The 23,482-nt window shown below is 43.5% G+C and overlaps 1 protein-coding gene across 5 annotated transcripts in view; it reads left to right on the top strand.

Moving 5' to 3' along the window:
• CRHR2 (corticotropin releasing hormone receptor 2) overlaps positions 1-23,225 on the top strand; it is a 135,313-nt gene extending 112,088 nt beyond the window's left edge. For 3 of the 5 annotated variants that reach the window (XM_014256721.2, XM_014256722.2, XM_088054476.1), the window contains 4 exons: positions 2,855-2,940; positions 5,367-5,502; positions 7,173-7,214; positions 21,547-23,225. In XM_014256721.2, coding sequence (XP_014112196.1) covers positions 2,855-2,940; positions 5,367-5,502; positions 7,173-7,214; positions 21,547-21,687 — 405 coding nt within the window. In that variant the 3' untranslated portion in view covers positions 21,688-23,225. Of the gene's footprint in view, positions 1-2,854; positions 2,941-5,366; positions 5,503-7,172; positions 7,215-13,803; positions 13,971-21,546 lie in introns of those variants that run through there. The other 2 variants (XM_088054474.1, XM_088054479.1) reach the window with 2 other exon arrangements.
• The last annotated feature ends 257 nt before the right edge of the window (positions 23,226-23,482 follow it).

Genomic DNA, 23,482 nt, shown 5'->3' with positions numbered 1-23,482 from the left:
GCCCCATTCACTTCACTGAAGCTCACACGGGATATCCTGGACAACCTGAAGATCAGGTGGAAGATTTGTGTGGACAGCTGGTTCAAGTCCAAGCCCTATTAGTCCAAAAACACTCATTTAAAATATGTCAGATGAACTGCTGTTGAAAAGTTTCCATTTCTTTCCAGTGAATATAAATAGATCTTGGGATAACCAACTGCTTAATCTAAGAAATTATGCCAACCCAACTCAGTTCCTTATGCTCTTGCTCTTCTTATCCTCACTCTGGGATGGAATTGATTCATAGCCAAGGCCAAGTCACTTGGCTTTTCTCTCTTAGGTACTAAATCTAGAATGGGGGAGAATCAGTTATTCCTTTTCCTGGAGAAACTGGGATGAAGCCAACAGCAGGAGCTGTGTGTGGAACAGAGCTGCACTCATGTCCTGTCCTGCTGCAGCAACAGCTGGGCACAGAAACTGATGGGAAAGTGGAAAACCAAGCATTGAAGGAGCTTCACATGTTCTAAAGGAGATTCTAAAGCCAGAAGGAGCTGTGAATTATTTTTCTAACCTCCTCTTATGCACTGAAAAGGCCAGAGGATTCTCCTGACTTGATGGTCCTCTGCATACAAGCCATCACTTCTTGGGCATATACATGAGTCCCATTTTTCCAGTACCTTCCCTCCAGCTCCAGATACTCTCCTTCCACCTGTCCCATTCACCAGCCTTTTAAAAACAAAATAACACAATTTTCTGGTTTGCAGAACTGATTCTCTGATTCTCTGGTTACCAGAACTGGTAAAAGAACACTACAAGAATAATGGAAGAAGCAGAGTGAAATTCACTCTGCAGTTCAGACTGAGATTACTCGGGAGGAGGATTCAGTTTGAGTGGCCAATGCTGCTGTTACCTTCTCCTAGAAGATGTAATTAGAAATAATGTCCTAGCAGGCTTTTCTCAGACACCTGGGCAGTTTGTTAAAAGTCAGCACTGATGAATCTGCCTTCCTGGTGCTCCTGCAGAGAGCTGAGGTTTCTCACCTGGCATTACATGTGGCATTTGTGCCACAGGTGCCAGTGCCACTCTCAGACTTTGGGGATGCAGGGGTTCTTCAGGTGCTCCTGTGCTCTGGGCTTGGGCAGCTGAACTGGGAGAATTAAAAACAGGCTTTTATAGAATGAGAGTGTTTCTGACTAAATAACTCCCAGAATTTTCAGCTAGCAATTCTTCTGGACTGATGAATCACGACTATGCAACTGAATTTCAGAAAAGGCCAGAATCCCTAATTTTCTGATGCAGGCTGTGGCAATTTGAATTTCCAGTTCAGATGGCAGGATGCTGTCACATTGAGGAAGGACTCATGAAACTTGAAATGCCTTCTTCAGCCCAGTTCATTATGATAATGCCATGTAATGAGTCTGACTGATATTTGGAATTAGCTCTTACCTAGGTGTCTATAATTCAGTCTGGCACTTCTCATTGCAATTGCAAAACTGGCACGTTTTGGATTGGTGCCTCTTTTGCATCCTTGGTAGAAATAACCCAAACATGGCCCTGAGCTGATAGAGAACCTCAAGATTTAGCAGCAGAATTTCAAAGGGGAAAGTTTTATTTCTGTGGGTGAAGGCCACTCCATTCACCTCCCTCTGAGCAGAGACTGCCTGAACATTTCTCTTTGTGTTACTGAAGAGCAGTGCAGTCACTGAAGAGCAGTGTGGGGAGTTTAAGATTCAACTCAAACCAAGATATGGAGCTGGTTTTGTCTCTGATAAATAAAGAGTGAACCCGTCGACTTCAAGCTCTTAATATGACAAAAACAATTCTGAGTAGAACAAACACACAGGCTGCACTGTTTTATTTATTTCTTGTACTCCCCAGGGTTAAGGAAATAATTTCCACAAATGCCATTTTAGCTGGTGGAACGGTGTTTTTGCATCTCAGGTAGCGTGTTTACACAATTCCCAGTGCTGCCAGTCTCCCAGTGTCTGCTCAGGTGTTTTGTTGCTCCATTTGCTCTGAGCCATGCAATAGGGAATGCTCTGATGGATGCCATGAGACGTAAACATTGAAATACACCCCATAGCATGGAGGGGAAAAGGAGCACATTTTGAGAACACCTTTTAGTTGTCAGCTCTGCTGTAGTGTTTGTAAATATTCAGATGTCAGTCACAGAATTGTTCTGTTCATGGGCTGAAAAATGCCCTGGAATTGTGTTTGAGGTAAATATTTCCTCACAAGCTGTGCTGGGACCCCAGCAGTTGTGTAGTTCTGACAACTTTGGGACAGACCCATGTCTCGTAAGCTGCCCTACTTTATGCTCTGAAAGCAGCTCCAAAGAGTTTTGCTCCTAAAAGTCAAATCCTTCCACTGATCACAGTCTACAAATCAATCTTCTCTTCAGTTTGGTGGGCTTTTTCAAATCTTCTTAATTTTTGCACTATGCAAGAAAAGCACTAGCAGATGCTACAACAATAATCAGAGTGAATATCAATTCTCAGTGGTGAGGCTGCAGCACAAATAATAATTACCCAGCTCAGCAGATTGAAAAGGGAGTGGCAAATCCATCAATCTCACCTTTAGTTGCTCATTGCACCCAGAAAAGGAGAAAAGGGAGTAAAAATAAGCTCCTTGTTAGGGCAGTAATGATGTACTCCATTTTTGCTGCTGTTTTGGAAACAGTAAGAGCTGTTGGATGTTTGCTGTATAATCTGGTATCTCTAGTAAACTTCTGAGTCTGTTGCAATCAATGGCAAAGCCAAAAGGCTGTTTTCAGTCAGACTGAAACTGTAAAATGTGCTTTTTAGGGTGTATCACATCCTGTCAGCCATTATTTTAATGACTGGTTGCATTTTTTTTCCTCTCTCTTCTTTTCCAGATAAATTTTGTATTTCTATTTAACATAGTTAGGATTTTAATGACAAAGCTGAGAGCTTCAACCACTTCAGAAACAATCCAGTACAGGTAAGTCAGCTTTGATTCCTGCTGTTCTGATGCTAACTAAGCTCTGCCTTGATTGTCCTGTCCTTGTCACATCTTTATTTTTCCAGGTGCCACTGTTGATGGAGATCATAAATTAGGCCCACAGTATTTATCTATGCAGGCTCTCCAGAAAAACCTGCTTGCATTTTTTCTGTCCACTCCATTTCCCTTCAGCCCCCAGCACACACACAGAACCCTCTGTTTTCCATGAAATCTGAAGGATTTGATCTTGTGTGAAGACAAATTTATCAATTTCTATATGTACACAAGTGTATATTTAGTAAGTGCTGCATCCAGCTCTGGGGTCCCCAGCACAGGGAACACCTGGAGCTGCTGGAGCCAGGCCAGAGGAGGCACCAGGATGATCAGGGGGATGGAGCAGCTCTGCTGGGGGGAGAGGATGGGAGAGCTGGGATTGTTCAGCCTGGAAAAGGCTTTGGGGTGACCTAATTTTGACCTAAAGGGAGCCTGCAAAGAGATGGAGAGAGACCATTTACAAGGGTCTGGAGTGACAAGAGAAGGGGAAATGGCTTCAAACTGACAGAGAGTTGGTTTGGATGGATATTAGGAAGAAATTCTTCCTTGTGAGGATGGACAGGCCCTGGCACAGGGTGCCCAGAGCAGCTGTGGCTGCCCCTGCATCCCTGGAAATGTCCAAGGCCAGGTTGGACAGGGTTTGGAGCAGCCTGGGATAGTGGAAGATGTCCCTGCCATGGCAGGGGGCTGGAAGCCATTCTGGGATTCTGTGATTAATGTGTTCATACATGTATTTAATGCTCCATTTCAAATATAGGGCAGGGGAATGAGGGGTGATTGTGCTCCTTCCTTTCAGCTGGTGCCAGAATTAGTATGACCACTCACTGGATCACATCACAGAACTGATCCTCAGCTAATCACTACCTTTATTTGGGTTTGGCTTCTCAGGTAAATCAGTTCCCATACCCAGCATAACCCCACAAGTACTGGGAGACAGAAAGGAAAAGTCAGGAGGGAAGGTAGCCTGGCCCCTTCAGACACCAATGTGGGCTTAGATCAGCATTAACAGTCTAAAAGTGAATTCTCAGACACCAGGAGATGCTGAGTGCCCTTCTCTTGTCATTTGCAGTGTCTTGAAAGATATTTGGAGGAGTTATGGATTAACAGGTCCTTGCAGTAGGAAATGGCACTGGTTTAGTGGAGTGAGAGCAGTCACTTAACTCATTTCTGGATAAAATCTCAGCATATCAAGCTGCATTGCATCTTGATGTCCTCAAATCAGGCTGCTCTTGACTTTGGAGGCAGTTTTGCTGCAGTAATGGTCTTTCTTGTGTTGCCTGATTCCTTCCTTTTACTCCTGTCAGGATTTTGCTAGTGAAGTTAGTGCAGTGATCTGACATTCAGATCCTTCTCTGCACATTTCCTGAGAAATCAAGGGAAGAATACCCCTTTTCATTGCTCAAACCTCAAACAATAAAACTAAAACTGGCCTGAAAAAGCCCTGATTCAAACCTCAGTACATTTTCATCCCTTCTGCAGCTTGCAGGGGAGCATTAGAGACATCAGAGTGAATCAATCTACAGCAACTGCCATTGTTCTTGAACAGATGACAAAGATCTTACCCTTGCAGGCTCTGTGAGAGAATTGTCTTTTCAGAGCCTAAATGGAAACCTTTACAATTCCAGCAAAGCCTGGGGCAAGCTCTAAAGCAGAGCAGTGCAACCCTTTGCTAAGCAGGTATTAAATTGTGTGCATTAAGGCTGTCACTTTATCATGACACTGGCAGTGGTTTTGTGCTCCCCTGCCTGTCTTTATCTACTTGTTATGGCATTATTCAGAGATTTATACAGACTTAGCCAAATTTCAGCTTCTGTGCTTGCACAGTGCCTAGTACAATGACATGCAGCTCTCAGCTGAAATCCCAAAACACTGTTACAGCACCAACAATAAGGATTAGCCCCGAATAATTCTGTTAATCACTGATGCTTCCTCGTTCACCACCTGCTTTGTGATTTGTGATTCTTAAGACAGCTCTGAGCAGTTGAGTTGGGTGGACAGGTGTTGCAGAAAGTGTTTACACTGCAGATAAAATCAAATTATGGGTGCAGAGGGGGGTCTCAGCTGAGCTGGGCACTGATCCCATCTCCCTGAGGTGTAAGAAATCACTCACCAAACCTGCACATCCCAAGGGTTCAAGTGATAGGAGAGAAAAGAAGGAAGAGAGTGAAAGAGAGGGATATAAATAAGGTTCCCATTCACCTCGTGGAGTTCAGAGTGTGGGGGGAAACAGCAGGATTCAGCGGCTATCCCAGGACACTTTCCCCAGATGGACAGGCACAGATGGGGAGGCTGGCACTCTTTCCATGCTCCTTTCCACTCCCAACATGGTTGTTGTTCCCTGTGTTCACTTGTTTTCTGTTCCCTGCCCACAGGAAGGCAGTCAAGGCCACGTTGGTTCTCCTGCCTCTGCTTGGCATCACCTACATGCTTTTCTTTGTCAACCCTGGTGAGGATGACATTTCCCAGATTGTTTTCATCTATTTCAATTCCTTCCTTCAGTCTTTTCAGGTAAGAGAACAAGCTTACAAGCTGTATCAGCTGAAAGGACCCTCGGTGCTTTTCAGCCATGAAACTTCAGGCAATGAAGTCTGTGATAGAAATATTAGTTGCAAATAGCTCAGCTGAGTTCACACACGCATAATAGATGTACAAGTGTGTCATGTGGAGTGGAAAATCCTCTCAGGTGTGGACTGGAGGGATTCATTTCCCCTAACTCAGCACTGTGTTCAGCTCCTCACATAAAATCAACAGAGAGATAGAAGATGTTTCAATCCCCGTCCCGAGGTGTCTCTCTCATCCCAGAGCACACAGTGGGCTGAGACTTGGAATCAATGCTGCTAAACCAAAGGGAAACAGCTCCTACCTGTTGGATTTGCTGTTCTGTTCAGGTTGTAACAGTCTCCAGAGAAGTTTATGTGATGTTCTGTGCATCCAACAAGCCAATTTTTAATTAATATTAGAAGTTATGTAATGCAGTGATTTTTTAAGGGATGTTAGGAATTTATTTTAATTATTTTCTCTGATTCAGAAAAAAAAACCATGGTGAGTATAAGTTTAGAACCGATTGTTTAAAAAGAAAGTTAAAACAAACAATCCCATAGGAAAACAACAAAACATTAACCAGCTGCTTTCAGAGAAATTCCTAATATTTTGCCTTCAAAGATCATTCATGTTTCAAGGGATGGATCGCTGAAAAAACTTTTGGTAGAACTCTGGAGTTTAACTGGGAGGAAAGGGACAGTTTCAGACACACTTGAGCTGTTTCCCAGCCTGCTGTGGTGCCATCAGCCCCATCTCCTCCCTCCCCTGAATTTAACTGGAGCTCTGGCAGGATGGGAAAGGCAGTGGAAAGTGAGAAATTGCCCCAACTCCGTGAATCTGACACAAACCCAAAAGCAACTGAAGATCCTGAAGGATCTTTAGCCCAGGTGTGTCCTACAGCTTTACCTCTTGAACTAAGGTGGGAATGTGTTTGACATTGATGTTTTTACCTCCTGTGTGCAGGAACAAGTGCTCTGATACCCAGGACATCAATACAAACATACAGCTGGCCAAATCTACAGCTGCATTACTGTTTTTGCTGAGTGCTCCCCACCAGAAATTACAGATGAATATCCAAAATAAAAAAAATGTCCCTTTTAACTTGTGGAAAAGGAACCTTAGCCTTTACCTGTGAAGTAATTCCATGCTTTTCATTCCCTAAAATGGGTTGTATTTTTTATCTGCTGTTACTCAGTGTCTAAAGAAAATGCTGCATTGCTCATTAGTTCTCTGAAGCTGTGTGTAAGAAAGAAAGCACAGGGAGTCTCTCTTTAATGGAAAATAACTACAGCCCTAAAAACAAAATGGGCAGAATTCCACCCAGAGGAATTCCAACCTCTTCAGTCATTACAGGGCTTTAGTCACTGCTGTCAGCAAAGCCCACAGAGCCATTGAGCTCAGGTGAATTTAAGCAATCTGATGATACACTTGGCCTCATGAGACCAGCTGAAGCCATTTAACAACTCCTGTGGGTGCCTGGGATGTTCTCCCAGAGCTGGCAGCCTTGGGACAGCTCCTCTGAGGGGTCTCAGAAATTGGATGCTGCAGAGATGTTTTAGCCCAGCTGCAGGGACAATCCTTTCTGTCAGTGGAAGAGTTAAAATATTTACCTAATAATTGCTTTCTCTTCTTTCCAGGGTTTCTTTGTGTCAGTATTTTACTGCTTCTTGAATGGTGAGGTAAGTAATTCACCCTGGGGAGGTGGAATTTGTTTGGGTGCCTGATTACAGAGGCCTGAGATGTTTTTACAGGGGGTCACAGTCCCATCAGTGTCTTGTAGAAAGCTCTTAATGTGCACCTGAATTTCCCAGCCTTTGTCCTCAAAACTTTATCAATTTTAGACTTGTGAGGTTAGGGCAGAGGGAAAGAAGTTTTGTCAGATTATAAAATTTGTGTTCTTCATCTCAAGACTTCTTTGAAGTTTCTCATTAGTTAAATTTATTATTTCTGGGCATAGCTAATTACTTCTGAGCTGGACTCTTGTTAAGGATATGCTGCAGGGGACCCATTTTTATAGTGCCATGATGAGTGGAGTGAGTTTGGGTCTCTATCTCTGGGTGATCAGTGCCTGTTGCGTTCAGAAAAGTGGGTTGAAAACAGATTAAATCAGAATTAATATGAGGCTACTCAAGCAAGAAATGCTTCACTAATTTCTCTCAGTATTTACTTCCGCCCCAAGGTGTGGGAGTTTTAAATCTTTCCCCTGCTTACATTGTCACTGTCTCATTTACCTGCATTAAAGTGTGTCGTCCTTGTCCAGCTAAAATTTCAGTCTCTGTGAAAATTAATTCCATATTTCATTATTCCTGCTGTATTGGTATAAACTTTGTGCTGCTTCTTAATTTCATTGCAGGCTATGAGAAAGAATAGGCATGTCTTCAAAGCAATATTATTTTATTTTTAAAATTTTATTTTATTTCTTTTGTTTTCTTTTACATTAGTAACTTCCCTCTTCCTCATTCATTCTGAGGTGATGTTAGCAAGAAGCAACTCAGTTTTCTCACGTTAAGCACACATACCACTTTTGTACCTTGGCAGCAGAGCTCTCAGTTCTCTTTCCAACTTTCCTTCCAGAAATTGTCACCATTCCATTTCCCTCTTAAAAAAATGTGGAGTTTAAATCTTCCTCCAAAATACGGGTGCCTGTTGAGCTACATTTACCTCAGGCTGTGTCAGGGGCAAGGTTCTTCCCCCAGAGGGTGCTGGCACTGCCCAGGCTCCCCAGGGAATGGGCACATTCCCAAGGCTGCCAGAGCTCCAGGAGTGTTTGAACACCACTCCCAGGGATGTTCAGGGTGGGATTTTTGGGATGTCCATGCAGGAGTTGGACTGGATGATCCTTGTGGGTCCCTTCCCATTCAGGTTATTCTGTGACTCGTCACATTCATCAGGCCTGCAGTGTTAAAGCAGAAGGAGAATCTTCCTGTAAACAGTGGCTTTTTTGATGTCTTTTTTTTCCTTCTTTTTTTTTTTTCATTGGTGTCCCAGTGAGGGTCAGGAACTGGAATCCAGGCCATGTGATCTCACAGCCAGTCAGGACTTTCTGTCACCCTATTTCTGCCACCCTTCCATTCTGTGGCACTCAGACTTGGAGCTGTTGGCTGTTCACAGCAGGTTTTCGCCCTTTTGGCTGTTCTGGCATTCTTTCAGCTCTTTCTACTGAGAGAAATATCCAAATATCCCCTTCCCTTCAGCAGTCTGAAGCTGCCTGTCCAAAGCCATGAGCCAACTTCTCATCTCTTGTAGCTTTGATGAGTTCAAACATAATCGAGCCTGTCAAAGGATTATTCACCTCACGCACTTTTAGGCCTTGATAACAATCTACTGGGAAATCTGGAATAATTCCAGAACTGATTTTCTTGCTGTATCACACTGCTGTCACAGTGGGAACGGGCATTTCTGAGGGAGTCAGTCCAAGGTTGAGACACCCAGCTTGGGATGTTGATTCATTTCCCTAAACTCAGATATCTGGTGCTGCTGGGGAGGCTGCAGCGATCTGAGGCATCCATGTGGCTCTTACCAGCTGTTCCAGGATCTGGAGAACATTCACATCTGGCTGGGAATTGGGAAAACCAAGTGGGATTCAATGGGGCTACTCAAATGGCTCTGTGTCAGTAATCCAACCAGTCAATACAACCTTTTTGCTTTTTAAGCTTTTTAGTAGTTTAGACTTCAAAACGTAAGCCCAAACCTCCCAAATATTACAATATTGTCTATTTCAAAACTGTGGAAAAACTTTGGGCTCATCTTAATGTACTGTGAGAATGGCTTTTTGTAGTATCATAAAGCTTTTAAAGGATAAAATTTCCTGTTCTGTTCTAGCCCCAGCTTTGCCCAGCACCAAAGAAAGCAGCAAACTCAGTGAATTTTCAGAGCTTTTGGGGTGTTTAACCACAAATTTGCATCTTATAGTGCGCTATTTTAAAAACTGAGCTGCTCCTAGCTGGGCATCCCTGCTAGAAGTGGTGATGAAGGCAATGCCACTCAATCCCCATGAGGTACCAGATTTTGCTCAAAAAGGGGAAATAACCTGTGAGGAGCAGCCTTTCAGTAGCCTGAAAGCTTCACAGATGTCACTGAAGCCTTGTTATTATCTCTTCAGTGAGTCTGATGTTGCTGTCTCTGTGGTAGGTGTGCTGATAACTTGCTGTCTCAGAAGGTTTTAAATACTTCAGGTTTTCCAGTCATAGCAGAGCTGTGTTCTTTAAACACAAGTAATGGTCTTTTTCAGGTTGCTCATCCCCCACAGTGCCAGACTTGCTCCAAATGATGACATAAGCAAAAAGCCTGGAAAATCCATCAGTTTAAGCTTTAATAATACTCTGATCTCAGCTGCATCTCTTCCACCCCATGTTTGATACACATCCTGCTGGGTCCTTACAAACTGCCAGTGTATGTAGCAGAGCTCAAAAATTACAGATTGCCCTCAAAAAAAAAAAAAAAAAACAAACCCAAAATATCTTTCATGAGAGCTTCATGTCTGAGAGACTTGTCCCTTCACAATTTATGTGTTTCCTTTTGCTATGAGACTAAAAGCTGCTGCATTTAGTGGAAGACAGAGGAAACACCATTGTAAGTTCTTGAGGTGTGAAAAAATGTCTGTAAGGATGTTCTACTCCCTAGGTAACCACATTAAAAATCCTAATTTGGGTTTTTTTCCTGAGGCTCAGAGTGTGATTTCACTGAGTTTATTTTATCAGGAAGTATTTCTGGGGAAGGAGAATAACAGGAAATAAAGGAGCAGAGGTGATGTTGTTTTCAGCAGCCACTGAGGAACTCATGTGAAGTTCCTTCCCTGTCAGGGCTGGAACTGGATGCAGCCTTTGCACAGTTGTGCTGGATTTTAATGTTCTCAGAATAAGGAGAGGCTACAATTAACCCCAGTCCTTTATGAGGAAAGGAAATTGTGCAATGAATTTACTGCCTGTATTTTAAAGTGCACATAGAGATTTTGCAGTGAGATTTGGTAAGTGTTGAGACTATTTCTCAATCTGATGTGAAAATCACTTGGTTTGGGTACAGGGAAAGCATTAATAGCAGTTACTGGAATGAGAGAAAATGGCAGAAATATTACTTAAGGCTACATTTTGATAGAGTCACAGGAAATGGAACCACGTGTCCTAACAAACCTGCATGAACTGAAAATAAAGAGGAAAATTCTACTGGTTCTGGTGGCTTTGTGCTGTACCCCTCAGTCCAGTTCCTACAATATCTGATCAGTGCAGTCTGTGTAGCTTCAAAACCTCTGTACAACTAAAACTGGGTTTAAAGATCAATATCAGCATCTTAAAAACACTCAGGATGTGAGAGGCTGTTCCAAAGAAGAGTTTGCCAACAGAGCTGGCAAGGGTTGGACTCAATGATCCTTTTGGATCCCTTCCAAGCTGAGATATTTTGGAATTCTGGGATTCTTTTCTGGGAGGTTTCTGTCCCTTTGAGTTCTGTCTGAAGTTTGGAAATAGAAACAAATGGGAGTTTTTCCTCTGTAACTTCCATCATTTTAAACAAATGTACCTTGAGATCTGACCAAAAATGACACCTTGGTAACACCTGATACCACCATAAAATGTCTTGATTTTCAGTGATTTGGCCTCACAAATGTGGCATCACTGAAGGGAAAAAGTGAAGTGATTAAATTGCAATCCATGCAAAGAATTTCAAACGGGATGAGTTTATTTCCTTTTTTTTTTTGAGCGGACATTTCACCTGGGAATGCAGTCCTTTCCCTAATTCCCAGTGTTTCACACAGCTCCTGGACTGGCTCTGCTGGCTGCAGTGAGGGAGAGTGTGCCAGGCCCCTCAGCTGGAGATAAAGAAATCATTAAATCAAAGAACTAATCTAAGATCATCAAGTTCAACCATTCAGCACACACTGCCAAGCCCTCCACTAAACCATGTTTCCATCTACAGTTTCTCAACACTTCCAGGGATGGGGATTCCACCACTTTGTCAGCCCATTTCAGTGCCACCCTTTCAGTGAACAAATTGTGCCAAATATCCAATCTAAACCTCCTCTGCTGCAATTTGAGGCCATTTACTCTTCTCCTATTGCTTCTGACTTGGGAGCAGAGCCCAGTCCCCCTCTGGCTGTCCCCTCCTGGCAGGGAGTTGTGCAGAGCCACAAATTCCCCCTGAGCCTCCTTTTCTCCAGGCTGAGCCCCTTTCCAGCTCCTTCAGTCACTCCTGGTACTCCAGACCCTTCCTCAGCTCTGTTCCCTTCCCTCTTTCCAACACCTTATACACAAATTATTGCAGTGAAGCCATGGAGGAGAAGCAGTTTTGATTAAAAGTTTACAGCTTTTTATGTTTCATTGCTTCTGAAAAGTTCTGAAGCAGTTTTGAATGAAGTGTGTGTGCCATGGATGGGCACAAGGGGCCGTTGGCACTTGACTCATTAATTTGTTTTGAGACTTTATGGCAAAAGAATTATATTTTTTTGGACATAAAGAAACACTAGAGGGCAAAAATATGGAAATTTAATTTAATCCAAGTGGAAAAGAGCATCTCTGGATTTCCAAGAAAATTGACAATGAGAGGTTTCTGAGAATTTGAAATGTTATGAAAACTGGCATAATGAAAAATCTGTATGCATTTATGTTGAGTGCCACTTAAGAGTGAGTGCAGCTTTTCAGCTTTTCACTGAACTTCTTTTTCAATCACTGCAAAACAACAAGCTGCTCCTCAAAATTTTTTCAGTCAACTTACAGATCACAAGACTGAATTTAATTTCAGATAACACTGGATTTTAAAAAAAAGGGTTTAGGATGGAGTTTTTTGGAACAAGGATAGATGGAGTTTACAAGAGCATGTAGTGACAGGACAAGCAGGAATGGCTTCAAACGGAAAGAGGGCAGGTTTAGATGGGATATTAGGAAGAAATTCTTTATTCTGAGGGTGGGCAGGCCCTGGCACAGGGTTTCCAGAGAAGCTGTGACTGCCCCTGGAGCCCTGGAAGTGTCCAAGGCCAGGTTGGTCAGGGCTTGGAACACCCTGGGACAGTGGAAGGTGTCCCTGCCATGGCAGAGGGTGGAACTGGATGAGATTTAATTTTCCTTCCAAGCCAGGCCGTGCAGTGGTTCTGTGATTCTGTGAACGGAACTGTGCTGGAGGAATGCATTCCCACACAGCTCCTGCTGGGCGATTTTCACTGCAGGTCATTTTTTCCTTTCAGTTCTTTAGTGTGCACCTTCTGCTCAGCAGAAGATGGGTACAGCAGTCCCAGCATTTCTCTTTTACCTGTGACTGATTGCAGACAAAGCTTCTTTAAAGGAAGATGGATCTTCCATCCAGTTCCCTTACTGGTGTCATGCATACCTTATAGCCAAACCTTCTTAGCAGTGTTGGTTTTCTCCTGAGACAAACTAAAGTATTTCAGAGAGAGGAAAAGAGTGCATTTATGGTTTCATATTCCAAATAGGGCTGGCTCCACTCCTGCTAGCTCAGATGATGGAAACAAGAGGATAACAGAGGAATAAGAATCCCTGCCTCCAGACATCGCTTATCCTTGTGATTAGGCACTTCACACAATTTCCATTTACCACCAGATCCCTCAGAGAGTTCTGTGATCCTTGGAAACCTTACCAGCCCTGATGGGGGATCCCAACACAGCCATCCCAGAGCAGGAGCTTGGGAATGGAGGTGCCAGTGTTTGAGAACAGCCCACATCTAAAATGGGATGTGCTTGATGAGGGGCTGCTCAGGGAAGAGCTCCATTCTGAAACTGAATGAACAAGGCAAATCCTGATTAAACAGGGAAGAAAATACATAATAGTGAGGGTGTTGAAGCACTGGAAGAGAGACTCAAAGGTGTTTTGAGATCTCTGTCCTTCTTTGTGCTCAAAATGACTTGATAAGTGTCATTTATGACATAATCTCAAAACTGGATAACACCACTGTGCTCTGATCATGGCATGGGAGCAGAGGCCTTCTGATGTCCCTTCCAACTTTAATTACTCTATAATTCATGATTTCTGTGTCCATTAGAAAGCGCCTGTCCTTCCTTGCTATCCATATCCTGGATGGATACATAGCCAGCCAGACCTGAGTCTGAAAACATCCTTTTAGAGCCTGAATCCTTAGGTCAGGACTCAGATTCAATATCAATAATCATCTATGAATTGACGTTTAAAACAGAAAGCAATTAGCTGGCTTTGAGAGAAAACATCATCAGAGAGGAATAGATCAGATGCCACTGTAAATTATTCTCACAACAAGGTGTGAGGCAAGGATAAATAAGGTTGATTTCTTTTTTCTGTTTTACCCTTTTAGCCTTTAGCCAAGCACCATCTGTCTCTCAACATCTCTGAAGCTCCAAGTGGCTTCCTTTGAGCTGATCATCCTGGGAGGCTGCTCATTAGAACTGCCAGCTCTGAGTCACCCCTGAAGTGGTTACTCATCCCCTGCCCATCAGCCCAGGAAGGCTCCACATTATTCATCCCAAGCCCAAAGGACTCGTTTTAATCATTCCTTAAAATCTCTGAATAAATATGAATATGGAGGTGGACTAGAGGGCTAAAGTTTAACTCCATCAGCTCTGAGGGTCCTTCCCCATCCCATTTTCCTCCTCATTACACCACTGTTGATGTGAGGGTGACTCCAGAGCACCCCACAGGGGCTCGAGGTGGGCTGGCTGCACCCATGGCCTCCCTCTGCTGTGGGTAGTTCTGCTCCTTTGAGGGCCAGAACTAAGGAGCAGCATTTGTTTCCACACAAAAATGCGTGGCAGATCTTCATGACTAGTCAGAATTGTTGCAGCTTCTTGAACTGTTATTTGCAATAAGAAAATTGCACTGCTGTAGTCTTAGAAATAAACCTTGATATCCCAGGCTGGCAGGTGCTATGAAAATATCCCCAGATTGTAAATAAAAAAAAAAAAAAAAGGATTGCAGACCAATTAAGCAGGAGAATTTATTTTCTTAATTATTTATTTTTAATTTAATAACAATGTTACATAAATAGTGGTGTGATGCAGGGTACCTGTTGAAACAAAAATCAGCATTCTACCCAAGCTTTGTTTTTGTTTCCTTTAAGCCATGCAGTTTGTTTTGACTACATCCCTTCCTGACCTCAGGAGGATTAAATACTGATAATGGCATCTTTGTGGGGATGTTCAGTTCAGCATTTTGTGTGATGGTAACACGAGCACCCTTGACCTGAGGGGTTGGGTCTGTGGGAGCCTTGCAAAGCCACAGCAGCAGGGTAGGACACAGGTGCAGTTGCTCAGTGGGGTGGTTTATTTACAAAACGTAGATAAAGACACTCCAATCTCTCTGGGAGCATTAGAACTCCTCACCTGGAGATCCACAGGTCTGTCAGCCCAGGGGTCTCTGTGCTTAGGCCACTCTGTTCCTTTGCTTCAAATCATTCTGTGCTTAATCCTTTCAAGGACCTGGAGAGGTTTGACCAGCAGCTGCTTCACAGAATTTGCTATTAAATACAGCATTTGCCATCCCTCTCCCCTGAGGGACACCCAGAACCTTTGGAAAACTAATTTTAAAGTACCATTTAAGGCATCACCTTACATTTATTTAAGTTCTGTTAAGTAATGGATGGGATTTTTGCCCCCAAATCTTCAACACCTAATACGTGCACAGAACCAGCTGAGCTTATCATCTCCAGCTTCATTTATAGGCAGCGATTCACACAAATGAGGGCAGATTTCAACTGACCTATTTTAGTTATTTTTGATGAGATGTTGCCAATACCTTAGGCCTTACTAAGTCTGCTGGCTGCAGGGAGAGGCCAGGACTTCAAAAACCTCATGGAAGTGAATTTCACTGCGGAGTCAGGTGCAGTGAGACCAGTGCCTTGAAATTTAAACATCCATTTTGCTGATCTGGACATTGCTTGAAAGTCCCTCTTGTTCACCTATAGATCCATTAGAAAAAGATCCATTCAGTCTTCATCAGTCTTCCCCAATTTGCACCACTGTTCAAAGATGTTTAAAGTCCAGAGTTACTCTCCAGTCACCTCCAGCTGCAGCACAAGAATCTGAAACGCAGCACAAAAGGTCCTTAAATGTAGGTGGAAGTTGTTGAATTCACCACTGTAACCCGTTTTCAGAGAAAAAAAAAAATCAGTCTGTTTTAAAGCCCATTGATATCTGTGTAAATCTTGCTCATTTTAATTAATTTGCCTTCTTATCAGGATTTCTGGGAATAAAAAGTGGCATTTGAGCAAAGCAAGAACTTAATCAGTCACAGACTACTGAACACCATGAATATATAGATTGGATTTTAGGAAGAAATCCTTCTCTGTGGGGGTGGTGGTGCCCTGGCACAGAGAAGCTGTGGATGTGGCATTCCTGGGAGTGTCCAAGGTTGGGCAGGGCTTGGAACAGCCTGGGATAGTGGAAGGTGTCCCTGCCTGTGTCAGGAGAGTGGAATTAGATGATTTTTAAGGTCCCAACCCAAACCATTCTGATATTCTGTGATTATTCTACAGACAGAGAGGACCTGCTGTCCATCTGACCCTCCTTCATTAACACTTCCAAGTGAGGGATGTCCCGTGGGGACAGACGATGGTGGCATCCCAGGAGTCTTAATTCCAGCTTCCATTACCATGGCAGCTCATTTATTCCTACTCTACTTACCAAACACCTACATAACCATTATATTTTAGTGTTATTATGTCAATATGACAATATGAATGGGCCCCTTTGCTCTGTGTAAGTGGATCAAAACTTCTTCCTCTCTGCTAATGACACATGACATTTCTTCCAATTTTTAATTTTGATTTTTTAATGTTGCTCAAGGCTCTTTTCTCAGCCCATTTCTAGTCAATGGCTGCAAGAAATCAGCCAGCAGCCACTGTCTAGCACAGGTTATAGCAGTACCAAGTTGATGTCTATTTTGTCAACAGAAAACCTTTTAGATGTTTTCATCCTTCTCTTCATCTCTTTCATTTTTTTTGTTATTCTGCTGTGGAGGAGGAGAAAGAAAGGTTTTTAACAGTATTTTTTATTTAATGTGATCTAAAAGTTTGACAAGTCCTCTGGTTAGGTGATCCAGTCAGAAGAGAAAATCTGTCACCCACTGATTTCCTTTCATCCCATTATCCAAACCCTTTTTCTTGACTGTTCCAAAGCAGTGCCCACACTCTGTGTGTACAAATAATGTTGGCAAACCTGACTTGACCACATGCTCAGAAACTATTATTCACTGCACACAGAGCAGAAAGAGCTGAAAAGGGTTATTCTGAAAGAGAACCTATTGGCAAGAAAAAGACCAAGGGTCAACACCCAGCTCATTGCTCAGAGCAGGGATAATTTTGATTCTCTCAAGCAACTAAAGTTCCACAGAGGTGAGGCTGATAATTTGTGTTCCCAAGACTCCTTCTGGAGCTTTAAGCACTGCTGACAGCCTGGAGCATCCTTGGGCTGTTACAAGCCAGTGCTGGCAATTTCAGGTCACAAATGTGCTAATGCTGACTCTGGGGCATGGTCCTGACTCTAGAAATGTTTAATAATAGAGGAGGCTGCTCTTACAGAGATTAACAATCATATTTGGCAGTTGATATTTTGCATTCTCCTTTTCTTTTACTCTTCCACTCTGCAATAGCTTTTTTGGTGTCTTTTAACACATTATTACAGCAGCCACAGCCAGTTTTTTCTTTTCTTACCTAAAGTTAACCTAGCTTTGTTTTTTTTTTTTACAAAAAACTAGCTAACCTAGCGTTTTGTTTCTCAGTTCAAGTACAAGATATAAATTTGACCTTAACCTTTTCCGCTTGCCCTCTGGTCACATACTAATTGTAGTTAATTATTCTGTCATTAAAAAATGCTTTGCCCTCACTGTTTCCATGTGCCCAGTCTGCTAGGAATGGCTCCTCCAGCTGTACAAGAAGACAGCGTTTTTGTTTTTGGGTTTTTTTAATCCTATCTCAAACTGTATCACAAAAGCCAACTGCTCGTTTAGACTCGCGTCTTTATCTCCAGGTGGCTCTTTTTGACTTGGTTGGCTTGAAGCACAAATAAATCTAATCTGGCTTCACTGGCTGAGTAAGTATCTCTTCACACCGGTTGCTCAGAAAAAAAATAAACAAGATATCACTGCAGGTGAAAGGAGGAAAATTTTCTCTAACAATATCTCGGCATTTGGTGATATCTGGGGAGAAAGGAGCACTCCAGAAGCAGCATCCCACTGCATCTCAGGTCTTCATGTGACAATTTCTCATGACAATGGTCTGACACTTCATGTGTCACCTAAACCACTTGTCTGAGGTGCCCAGCATTCAGTTAAGCTGGGTTTGTACTCAGAAGAGCAAGGACTGTTTCATTCCATGTGTCTAAGTGCCATCCTCAGGGGAATTGCCTCTCTTTCTCCACTATCTGTGTTGGAAGCATAAATAATGGATCCAGTAATTGGATGGGGCTTGGAGCAGCCTGGTCCAGTGGAAGGTGTCCCTGTCCATGGCAGGGAGTTGGAATGAAATGAACTTTAAGGTCTCTTCCAACCCCAACCATTCAGTGATTCTGTGATAATTGGCCAAGGTGTGAGTCTTTTATGGGGAGGTGCCTCCCCCCTTGCATGGACTCTGGCACAGAGATTTACCTTTGAGTGTGCATTATATCCTCCCTCCCATCCAGAATCCCTCTGCCACTCCAGGTGGAACTGTGGTAGGTTTGAAAACAGTGAATTCCTGGAAAAGTACAACACAATGGCACAGCTTTTCAGTGTTTCTCCTGTTTTCCCAGGAGTGTTCAGTGAGCCAGGGAGGTCAGTTTGGTGAGAAGGGGTTGATGGTCAGCAGTCCAGGCTGCTGCAGTTTGTGATTGAGTCCATCCATCCTGACTCTCCTATTTCAAATAACTGTGTCATTCAACTCATTTTATAACCTGACCAAACCCCATCACGAAACTGGTGGAGAGGCATTGCAGCTACTGCTTCAAGAGATGCTCTTCCAGAAATCCTCTGCACTGTTGTTTAACCACATTGTTCTCGTTCTCATCTCCAAATCATCCATATGATCATGCTCTTCCTGGAAGTGCTGTCTTTAATTCCCCTTTCACTGGGTATTGTCTCTTTCTCCAGTTCTATTCCCTCATAATCTTTGTTTCATTAAGTTCTGTCTGACCCCTACTAGGTGTAAAAAACATTATTATCTATATTGAAAAAAATAATTGATTCAAAATTAGGAGAAACCCAGTGTGGCTTTCTCCTCACCTTACCTTAGAAATCTGCATCTCCTTATCTTAAATCACAGAACCACAGCATCACTTAGGTTGGAAAAGACCTCTGAAGTCACTGAGTCCAAGGTATGACCTAAAACCACCATTTCAACCATGGCAGTAGCACAAATCACAGATAGTTGAGAAAACAACCAAAGAGAGAAATCCTCTGCTCTGATTTGCCCAGTCTCTGCCTTCTAGAAGGGCTCTGATGGAAGAGCCACGTTTCCAGGTTCAGGATTCCCCTGAAAAGGCACCAAAGAGGCAATTGCAAAACTGTTTTCCAGGCTGGTACTCATAAAGCTGCAGTGGAGTGTATTTCATGGACAAAGCTGTGATGAGAGGGGATGTTGCTGCCAGACCACAGCAGTGCTACAGCCCAGGGCTCTGAAATCCCACCCAGAAATGGGAAAATTGAAGCCAGCCAAGAGAAGGAGGGCAGTTTCCCCCTTTCTGTGTCCTCCTTGTGAACTTTCCTATGTTTTAACTCTCAGACCTTCACCCTGTTCATCTGGGGCACCTAAAACTGACAGGGTGTGGTTTGGGTTGGAAACACCTCCAATCCTGGAGCTCTTCAACTCACCTGAGCACCCTCAGACAGGATGTTTGAGCTGGTCTGAAGTGGGTGCAGACTGCGTGTGTTCCTTGTATTTTGAGTAGGCCTCACAAACCCCTGCAGACAGTTCCCAAGCTTTCAAAGAAATGAAGAAAAGCAGTGACTCTTCATCTTTGGGCATTTTTTTTCGACTCCACCTTCCCTGCAGCCCCAGAGGTGGTGACAGACACACCCAGGGTGGCTGTGATTGACCTCAGGTGCTGATAGCTGAGAACCTGTGCCAGCATGGGCTTCACAGGCTCTGGAAGCTCCTCTCTTGATTATCCCATCATCCTTGTACTGATATTGTCAGTCATGCCTCTGAGACAAGGGAGGAGGGAACATGATCAAAGTTTGGCTGCTGCCTTCTTTTCATGTGCACCTCAGGGATTTTGGAAATACGCTCATGTCTCCTCTCTTCATGGCAGCTGATCCCTTTGAGGTCTCCTCCACAACAGCATCTCTGCTGATAATACCCAAAGTTCCCTTTGTCTGTGGTAAAACGGGGCTTAAAACAATCCTTTACATTTGGGGGATGCAGTGAAAATAAGTACATTAAAGACTAAAAAATATCCAGAGTTAGATATCAATATTGTCTGAACTTATTTATAATCCAGACATCCAAAACAGAGCTGGTTATCTGGACTCATTTCATAACCACTTAAAGGAAATAGTTATTTTTCATAATGATGAATCATCCCCTTTGACCACAGTGACTGGTTCCCTCTTGGTCAGAGGGAGACCTGTACATCAGTAGCTGAGGTGCAATGTCTATATTACATTATTTATAACCCCTCTTGGTAAAAAAATACAGTTTTGGTAAAGGAGGCCCTGGCTTGATATAGAAGTTTTATGTAACAATGCTTCTTTCAAAGTTCACCAGGTTTCAGGTTGGCAGCAGAACATCAGCAGCCTTTCCAAGTGTCATGAATGCATCAGGCTTTGGACTTTCCAGGAAGCTGGGCCCAGATTCCTCTCACCTAATTTTGTGGGTTTCTTTATCTCCCTAGGTTAGGGGTCTGAATTGCTCTCCTCTCTACCGTAAGCAGATACCAACAAGAATATCCAGAAATTGGTCCAAATGCTTCCTGCCAGGTTCTGACTTTGAGTCTTCTCTGCCAGGGATTTGGCAGGAATTTGGTCTATTTTAGGATTATTCCAAGCCTTCCCTCCCACTGTGGTTGAGGTTTAGGGTTCCTTTCTGCTGTTTTTCTCTTGTTTATATATGTATACATTTGAGCCAAAGTTCCTGGGCTCTCTCTATGCTCCATGCAAAAAATAAAAATTGCACTGAAATGCAAGGTTCATGTGACCTATTGGTCAGCACCTGCTTGAGGATGACCTTCTGCTGGTGTGGAGCAACTTCCAGTGCCTGCATGAGGTGCTCCCAGGGGCTGGGTCAGGTGTGCCTGTGCTGCAGAACCAGTGCTTGCTTAGATTCCCTGTGCTGGGATGGGGCTCTCTAAGAATTCCATCAGGTCTTGGACAGACCTTGGATGCACCATCAGGTCCACCCATCCTGAGGGCTCGATTCAGTTGGAAATGCTCTGTGGTATTTAAGATACCAGAAATGAGACATGAGGTGTGTAAAAGCCATGGTTTTCCCTGAGCCAAATATTTAAGAGAATATCAATGAATTAGGGGCTCAGGTTCAGGCATCTGAATCAGTCTCTGTGATGCCTTGAGAGGCTCCCTGGAACAGAGGCTAGAAAGGGTTAAAGGAATAAAGTGGGCATTTATTAAAAGGCCTTTAAAGGATGCACCTTGGGCAGTACAAGAGCCCAGCTGTGGCTCCACCCAAGATGGACACCTGGTCTCAAGTTTTCACACTTCTGGAAGTTTGGTCCGTTCCCATATTGGGGATAATTGTCCAATTCCAGCTGCAGGTGATGCAGTCCCATCCTCCCAGATTGCTCTCCTCAATTTGCAGCTGTTTGTACTTTTTGGGCCTGAAGCTGCTGCGGTGTCCTTGGTTCTGGGGCTGGAAAAGGATTGTTGTTTCTGACTGAGCTGTGAGGAGAACTTGCTCACACTTTACATGAAGTTCAGAGCTATATACCAATGCAGTACAGAATCTGGAAAATATGAAAGCTAAAACTTAAGGCATCATTGCCCCTGTTTAGAGGCATCACGTACCACCTGTGTGCTTCAGTGCCTTGACAATATTGTCTCAGCACTTTCCAGCTTGTCCCTTCTTAGAGGACACCTGAAATTCTCCCTTCATGTTCTCCCCTGTGTTTCCCCCCAGGTCCGTTCTGCTGCCAGGAAGAGGTGGCACCGCTGGCAGGACCACCACTCGCTGCGGGTGCGTGTGGCACGAGCCATGTCCATCCCCACGTCCCCCACGCGCATCAGCTTCCACAGCATCAAGCAGACGGCGGCCGTGTGACCACCCTGACACCGCCCACCACCACCCCGTGGCCTTCAGAGTTCTCCTGTCTTCACTCCCAGCCCAAAGCCCCTTTCTGCAAACTCTCCTCCTTTGTCCACTGGTCTCTTTTCAGTGAGGGGCCCGTCCCGTTTCGGCGGGCTCTCATCTCCCACATCTGCGATGCTGCTTTGAGGAAACCAGGAAAAAGCCTCTTGGAGTTGGTGGTGATAAAACAGATTCAAAGAAGGAACAGGTTCAACCCTGACTGCATCCTGTGGAAATTCACAATGCACAGTCTAAAACAGCACACTGGCAGGAATAATCCATTTTTTTCTCCTTCCTTTCTTTTTTTTTTTTTTTTTTATTCCCCCTTTCGTATTGCGGTGAACAAAGACTGTTTTTAACACACTGCCCATCTCCCCCTGTACATTGATTCCAAATGTTTTCAAAAGTTTGGTGTATAATAGCCCATCCCTTTCTTGTTTTCTTTGTAAAAAGTTTCTTCTCTGCAAAACTGTCATTTGAGAACTTGTGGCAGCAAGAAAAAAAGCATCTGAAAAGTGGTGTGAAAAGCCTGAATTTATCTGCCTTCCCCATTTTTCTCTTGGACTGACTGGGAATTGTCAGGACATCGCTGGAGTGTTCCATACAGGGCACTGTGCCTGGCAAGCATCAAGCCCTGCTCTTACACCAATTTTCAAAGGACAGGAGTAGCTCTAAGCAGCTCTACAAAATACTCTCATTCCTCTTAGCCCCACACTTCCAGGACAGTGTAAGTGGAAAGCCTTTGGAAAGTGGGGTTTTTTCAGCTCAGAGGATTGGGGTGGGGAAGGACAACTTTTCTGGGTTTAAAAAACACAAAAGGGAAGCACTGTAAAGATAATGATGGTGAGAAGAGGATGTTCGTGTTCCAAGGATAATGCTGCGTGCTGCACAAAGGTATCTATTGAGCATTTTGAACTAGAGCAGTTGTATCTACCAGGCTTTTTATGTGGTGTTCAAAAATACTGTATATTTTCAATAATAAACACTACTCTGGGTTGGTTTCAATAAAACCAGGCATCATTTTCTTTACTCTGGAAAGGAAGAGGACACCTGTCTCGAGAGTGGTTTCGTAGCCAAGATCAGGGAAGGAAATCCTGTTGGATAATGAGCCAAGAATAAGAACAAGCTCATGATAAAATCCTAACAAGGGGGCATTGAAATGCAAGAAGAATTGCCTCCCTTCTCAGCTCATGGTCTTATGCTGGATCCCTGTCCCTCCGCTCTCTCTCCGCTGGGCTTTGCCACAGCAGTAAGAAAAATATTGTGTAATATGTTCTCCATCACCTGCATCTCAACAGAGCTGGGAGTAATTTACTCTTTCCACTTTTATCAAGCTTATTCTGAATTTTCTTCAGATGTTTTATAGGACTTTTCAGCACGAGCTTGAGTTAAACCTCCAGATTTATGTTGCTCTTGTTTTCAGTGGCTGGAAAATCTCTTGGAAAACACTGTTATAAATGCCCTGCTTATTGGGGGGAGGAACATCTGTCCTAACAGCTGTCCTTACAGCTCTGTCATATTCAACTTTGAGCTTGCTGGCAATGAACAGCAAATTTAAATAAACAACATTTTGTAACTTTTCCCTCTCCTAAGTCATTTGGATGCATGTGCCTCAAAGAGATAACAGAGGGAGGGAGGAGATTGGAGTGCCTGATGAGAGAGGACCAGGTCAGTGCTTTTATTCATCACAGCAGCAATGCACAGCCCCTGGCATCTTGTGTCTGAAGGGAGGGATACATCTACAGGTTAGAAATATGTACAGTGAATA

Source organism: Pseudopodoces humilis, chromosome 1 (assembly GCF_049639895.1).
Source record: "Pseudopodoces humilis isolate 2021_Gansu_Grassland_sample_001 chromosome 1, ASM4963989v1, whole genome shotgun sequence".
Lineage (NCBI taxonomy): Eukaryota > Metazoa > Chordata > Aves > Passeriformes > Paridae > Pseudopodoces > Pseudopodoces humilis.
This window is presented reverse-complemented; position numbering and strand designations above follow the sequence as displayed.